Source organism: Oncorhynchus kisutch, unplaced genomic scaffold (genome assembly GCF_002021735.2).
Source record: "Oncorhynchus kisutch isolate 150728-3 unplaced genomic scaffold, Okis_V2 Okis06b-Okis10b_hom, whole genome shotgun sequence".
In the NCBI taxonomy this organism is placed as follows: Eukaryota; Metazoa; Chordata; class Actinopteri; order Salmoniformes; family Salmonidae; genus Oncorhynchus; species Oncorhynchus kisutch.
The window spans coordinates 19,448,808-19,455,334 of NW_022261983.1; the positions used below are offsets into that span (position 1 = coordinate 19,448,808).

The following is a 6,527-nucleotide window of genomic DNA, read 5'->3' on the forward strand; positions in this document are numbered from 1 at the left end:
GAATGGATGGACAGAACAGACAAATGAGAAAGATTGAAAAAGAGAGTTTAAGAGAGTCAAGGAGAATGGGAGAGAGACAAGGAGAATGGGAGAGAGAAAGAGAGACAATGAGAAATGGGAGAGAGAAAGAGAGACAATGAGAAATGGGAGAGAGAAAGGGAGACAGGAGAATGGGAGAGAGAGAAGAGAGAAGGAGAATGGAGAGAGAAAGAGAGACAAGGAGAAATGGAGAGAGAGAAAGAGGAGTCAAGGAGAATGGGAGAGAGAAAGAGACAAGGAGAAATGGGAGAAAGAGACAAGGAGAATGGGAGAGAGGAAGAGAGAAGGAGAAATTGAGAGAGAAAGAGAGACAAGGAGAAAGTGAGAAAGAGAGACACAGAGAAAGGGAGAGAGGAAGAGAGACAAGGAGAAAGTGAGAAAGCGAGACACAGAGAAAGGGAGAGAGAAAGAGAGACACAGAGAAAGGGAGAGAGAAGAGAAACACAGAGAAAGGGAGAGAGAAAGAGAAACACAGAGAAAGGGAGAGAGAAAGAGAGACAGAGAAAGGGAGAGAGAAGGAGAGACAGAGAAAGGGAGAGAGAAAGAGAAACACAGAGAAAGGGAGAGAGAAAGAGAGACAGAGAAAGGGAGAGAGAAAGAGAGACACAGAGAAAGGGAGAGAGAAAGAGAGACAGAGAAAGGGAGAGAGAAAGAGAGACACAGAGAAAGGGAGAGAGAAAGAGAAACACAGAGAAGGGAGAGAGAAAGAGAGACAGAGGAAAGGGAGAGAGAAAGAGAGACACAGAGAAAGGGAGAGAGAAAGAGAGACACAGAGAAAGGGAGAGAGAAAGAGAGACACAGAGAAAGGGAGAGAGAAAGAGAGACAGAGAAAGGGAGAGAGAAAGAGAGACACAGAGAAAGGGAGAGAGAAAGAGAGACAGAGAAAGGGAGAGAGAAAGGGAGACACCTTCACTCCCCTCCCTCCCTTCACTCCTCTCCCTCCCTTCACTCCTCTCCCTCCCTTCCCTCCTCTCCCTCCCTTCACTCCCTCTCCCTCCCACTCACACACATACACTGAACACACCCACTGAAACACACGCACACACACACACACGGGGAACAGCGCCCCATCCATAATTGATGCTAGCTGTGGGCAGGCAGATGCTGGAGGCAGGAGGAAGAAGGGAGGAAGAAGGGAGGAAGAAGGGAGGAAGAAGGGAGAGCAGCTGGGTGTGTTTATGGAGGAGACAGAGGAAGGCAAGATGGTGGAGCAGGTATTTTGTTCTCCTTCTTCGTCTTTTGCTTAGCCAGCGTAGTCCTCTATTTTCTCTCTGTTTCCACCTCTCTTTTGTGCTGCAACTGCAGAGTAGAGCGGCGGTGCAGGGAGGGTCAGGGTGCTGTGACGTGGTGTGTGTGTGTGTGTGTTTGCGTGGTGTGTGTGTGTGTGTCAGGGTGCTATGACGTGGTGTGTGTGTGTGTGTTTGCGTGTGTGTGCGTGTGGTGGTTTGTTTGTTTTGTGTGAGCTTGCTTTGAAGTGGTGTGTGTGTGCGTGTGAACTTGCTTGATGGTGTGTGTTTGTGGTGTGTGGTGTGTGTGTGTGTGTGTGTGTGTGTGTGTGTGTGTGTGTGTGTGTGTGTGTGTGTGTGTGTGTGTGTGTGTGTGTGTTTGTGTGTGTGTGTGTGTGTGTGTGTGTGAACTTGCTGTGAAGTGGTGTGTGTGTGCGTGTGAACTTGCTGTGAAGTGGTGTGTGTGTGTGTGTGTGTGTGTGTGTGTGTGTGTGTGTGGTGTGTGTGTGTGTGTGTGTGTGTGTGTGTGTGTGTGTGTGTGTGTGTGTGTGTGTGTGTGTGTGTGTGTGTGTGTGTGTGAACTTGCTGTGAAGTGGTGTGTGTGTGTGTGTGTGTGTGTGTGTGTGTGTGTGTGTGTGTGTGTGTGTGTGTGTGTGTGTGTGTGTGAACTTGCTGTGAGATGGTGTGTGTGTGTGTGTGTGAACTTGCTGTGAAGTGGTGTGTGTGTGTGTGTGTGTGTGAACTTGCTGTGAAGTGGTGTGTGTGTGTGTGAGTCATAAAGAAAGAGGCAGTCCCTCAGCAACTGTTTTACATCATTATTCAGGAGCTGTTCACCCCCTCTTTCTCTCTCTTTTCTTCTCTCCTTCTCCTGTTCTGTCTATCTCTCCTTCTCTCTCCCTCTCCCTCTCATTTTATCACCCTCTCCTTCTCCCTTTCTGTCTCTTTCTCCTTCTCTCTTCCTCTCCTTCTCCTCTCTCTCCCTCTCTCTCCTTCCCTCTGTCTCAGTGTGTCTCTGGTCTCTGCTAGGGCTGTGGTTCAGCATGTGTGTGTGTGTTGTCTTTAGATGAATGTATTCGGTCTAAAACCAGCTACTGCAGAGAGCATGGAGCAGTTAACTCTCTGTTACTACTGGATACTGTTTAGAGAGAGGGAGGGAGGGAGGGAGGGAGGGAGGGAGGAGGGGGAGAGAGAGAGAGAGAGAGAGAGAGAGAGAGAGAGAGAGAGAGAGAGAGAGAGAGACCGCAGACTCAACATTAGTAGGTCCTTGACTACTGAGCCTCCATCTCAAATGACATCACCTCTGTTGGTCACAGAGAAAATTAGCTTTCACTTTTTAGGCATCCCTTGCACTTCAGATTATAAAGCACACACACGCATGCACTTACACACAATAAACACACACACACAGGGAGGGAGGGAGGGAGGGAGGGAGGGAGGGAGGGAGGGAGGGAGGGAGGGGGAGGGAGGGAGGGAGGGAGGGAGGGAGGGAGGGAGGGAGGGAGGGAGGGAGGGAGGGAGGGAGGGAGGGAGGGTAAAGGACACTTTTGTATTTAAATACTTAAATGTTTTCCCTTCAACTGGGTAAAGAGATATTCTATTTGTGTGTGTGTGTGTGGTGTGTGTGTGTGTGTGGTGATTTCTCCAGCTCACTGCCACGTAAAGCATATTTCAGGCCTCCAAATGTGGTTCTCATTAGATGCACACCAGAGCGTTTAGCTAAGTCTGACTGTCTGCCATACCCTCTCTCTCTCTCTCTCTCTCTCTCTCTCTCTCTCTCTCTCTCTCTCTCTCTCTCTCTCTCTGTCTCTGTCTCTCTCTCTCTGTCTCTCTCTCGTCTCTCTCTCTCTCTCTCTCTCTCGCTCTCTCTCTCTCTCCCACTCTCTCTTTTTCCCTTGGGGTTTTGTCTGCTACATAAGTTATGTTATACTCACAGACATGATTCAAACAGTTTTAGTAACTTCAGAGTGTTTTCTATCCAAATATACTAATAATATGCATATCTTATCTTCTGGGGATGAGTAGCAGGCAGTTGAATTTGGGGCGTGAAATGTAGTTAAAAAAATACAGAAGTTAACACGGTCACAAACACGGTCCCGTAATGCCACTCTTCTTTTTCTCTTGTCTCGTGTGCCTAACATGTCCAATAACGTCCTATTGGGTCGCTCAACAGGATTACCATGAGGGTGGTAAGGGGTTCATTTGTAATTTGACACCAGTAATGGACCATATTTCCACTATCAACAGACTCAACATTGACCCATTGGTCAACTTTTTATTATTTGACTTAATTATTAACGATTTAATAAAATAGATCTATTTGATTATTATTATTTATTTGTACCGTTAATAATTGATTATTTATTTGTACCGTTAATAATTGATTATTTATTTGTACCGTTAATAATTGATTATTTATTTGTACCGTTTAATAATTGATTATTTAATTTGTACGTTAATAATTGATATTATTTGTACCGTTAATAAATTGATTATTTATTTGTACCGTTAATAATTGATTATTTATTTGTACCGTTAATAATTGATTATTTATTTGTACCGTTAATAATTGATTATTTATTTGTACCGTTAATAATTGATTATTTATTTGTACCGTTAATAATTGATTATTTATTTGTACCGTTAATAATTGATTATTTATTTGTACCGTTAATAATTGATTATTTATTTTGTACCGTTAATAATTGATTATTTATTTGTACCGTTAATAATTGATTATTTATTTGTACCGGTTAATAATTGATTATTTATTTGTACCGTTAATAATGATTATTTATTTGTACCGTTAATAATTGATTATTATTTGTACCGTTAATAATTGATTATTTATTTGTACCGTTAATAATGATTATTTATTTGTTACCGTTAATATTGATTATTTATTTGTACCGTTAATAATTGATTATTTATTGTACCGTTAATAATTGATTATTTATTTGTACCGTTAATAATTGATTATTTATTTGTACCGTTAATAATTGATTATTTATTTGTACCGTTAATAATTGATTATTTATTTGTACCGTTAATAATTGAGTCGTAATAATAAAGTCTGTCCCTTCAAAAATAAACGGTTGTTCATTTACCACACAGCGAGTGTGTGATCGGGACCAGGTCGCTATTCAGGAAGACTTTACCCATGTACTGCAAGGCATCAGACTTGGACAACCCTGCTTTAGCAGTTTGATCGCTGACAGATTGATTTAAAGAAGCCTGCTAGTAAAATAGATGGTGGTGGTGTGAGAGAAGCCTGCTAGGAAAATAGATGGTGGTGTGAGAGAAGCCTGCTAGGAAAATAGATGGTGGTGTGAGAGAAGCCTGCTAGGAAAATAGATGGTGGTGTGAGAGAAGCCTGCTAGGAAAATAGATGGTGGTGTAGGAGAAGCCTGCTAGTAAAATAGATGGTGGTGTGAGAGAAGCCTGCTAGTAAAATAGATGGTGGTGTGAGAGAAGCCTGCTAGTATAATAGATGGTGGTGTGAGAGAAGCCTGCTAGTATAATAGATGGTGATGGTGTAAGAGAAGCCTGCTAGTATAATAGATGGTGGTGTAGGAGAAGCCTGCTAGTAAAATAGATGGTGGTGTAAGAGAAGCCTGCTAGTATAATAGATGGTGGTGTGAAAGTAGTGCACTATATAGGGAATAGGGTGCCTTTGTATTATGGACAAATCATTCACTAAAACCTAAACTAATCTTGCAATAAATAATGTGGAAATTGATCAAGTTGAGGTGACTAAACTGCTTGGAAGAGAAGAGCCGAAGTGACACATTTTACAGAGTAAACACACACACACACACACACACACACACACACACACACACACACACACACACACACACACACACACACAGGTGAAAGTGTTTGCATTGTGCTAATGCTTCTTTGTATTTTAATTCAGGACTTTTCTGGAGGTGGCTGCTGTAGTACTCAGAGAGGCTTCTTCTTGGGAGTGTGTGTGTAGTAATGAATGAATGGAGTGTGTCTGAGCATCCACAGTAGTTATTGGTTTATCATGCTACAAATCACTATGAGACTGACTGACTGATTGGTTAGCTGGCTGGTTTGGCTGGCTTATTGATTGACTGTATTGCTGACCTACTGACTGATTGGTTGACTGGCTGGCTGGTTGACTTACTGACCTGACTGGCTGGTTGGTTGACTGGCTGGTTGACTGGCTGGCTGGCTGGTTGACTGGCTGGTTGACTTACTGACCCGACTGGATGGCTGGTTGACTTATTGACTGGCTGACTTAATGGATGACTGGCTGACTTTTTTGTATTAATTGTTCAATCTGGTCTGGTACTAACTCTCTCCCCCTCTCTCCCTCCTCTCCCCCTGCAGGGTAACCAGGAGGCCCCTCCCCCTCCAGACTCCAGGACTCAGCCGTACCCCTCCGCCCAATTTGCCCCCCTCAGAACGGCCTGCCCGCTGAGTTCACCGCCTCACACCCTCACCCTGCGCCCCCAGACTACACAGGACAGCCCCCCGTCAGCGAACACCCTCTCAACATGTACCCCACTTCACAGAACCACAGTGAACAGAGTGGACAGGACACCAGCATACAGACCGTCTCAGCCACAGCCACAGTATGACATCTCTCCTTCATTACAACATCTTGGATATATACTGTTACTGGCATACTGTATATTACTGTTATATATTACTATTTTATACAACAGGTGGATCTAATCCTGAATGCTGATTGGTTAGCACCGGCTAAATCTATAATGTTAAAATGCCCATTTATTCTGTTCCATCTGACTGTGCAATCCACTATCTCATCAGCCCAGCCAGGCAATTTATAAACTTGATCTCCACTATGAAAGTCATCTAGACATTATCTCACATTTCTTTAAGACTAACATTTAGTTTTCAACAGCGGAGATTTATATCAACCTTGCTGTCTGTCTCTCTGACATTTACAATGTTTCAATATTTAAGTTCGATCTCCAGCTGTCGCAGAGTAATGAATGTGTCGGGAATCGGGACGAGACCTGCAGGCGGGCAGCGTTTCTCAGCCAGGCGAAATCATGAATCAGATGGCATCATTTTCATGGTCTAGGTTGAGATGAAATGAACACCGTGGACAGTTTTCAGCAAGTTGCAACATTGAAATGCAGAAATAAGCACTTTTCCATAAACAAGCTCTAAATCATGTTTGATGCACTCTGGATGTCAATTTGTTGTGCTGTCTATTGAGATGAAATGAACACCGTGGATAGTTTTCAGCAAGTTGCAACATTG

At 43.4% G+C, this 6,527-nt stretch overlaps 1 protein-coding gene across 2 annotated transcripts in view; it reads left to right on the forward strand.

Annotated features, from left to right (window-relative positions):
- Nucleotides 1–6,069, forward strand: part of LOC116359932 (RNA binding protein fox-1 homolog 1-like) — a 136,568-nt gene extending 130,499 nt beyond the window's left edge. Inside the window, exons 1-2 of one of the 2 annotated variants that reach the window (XR_004206823.1) lie at nt 1,079–1,253; nt 5,625–5,694. Coding sequence is in view for 1 of the 2 variants with exons in the window: in XM_031814021.1 (XP_031669881.1) it covers nt 5,625–5,972 (348 nt within the window). In the remaining variant the exon portion in view is untranslated. Of the gene's footprint in view, nt 1–1,078; nt 1,254–5,624 lie in introns of those variants that run through there. The other variant, XM_031814021.1, reaches the window with a different exon arrangement.
- Nucleotides 6,070–6,527: the final 458 nt, after the last annotated feature.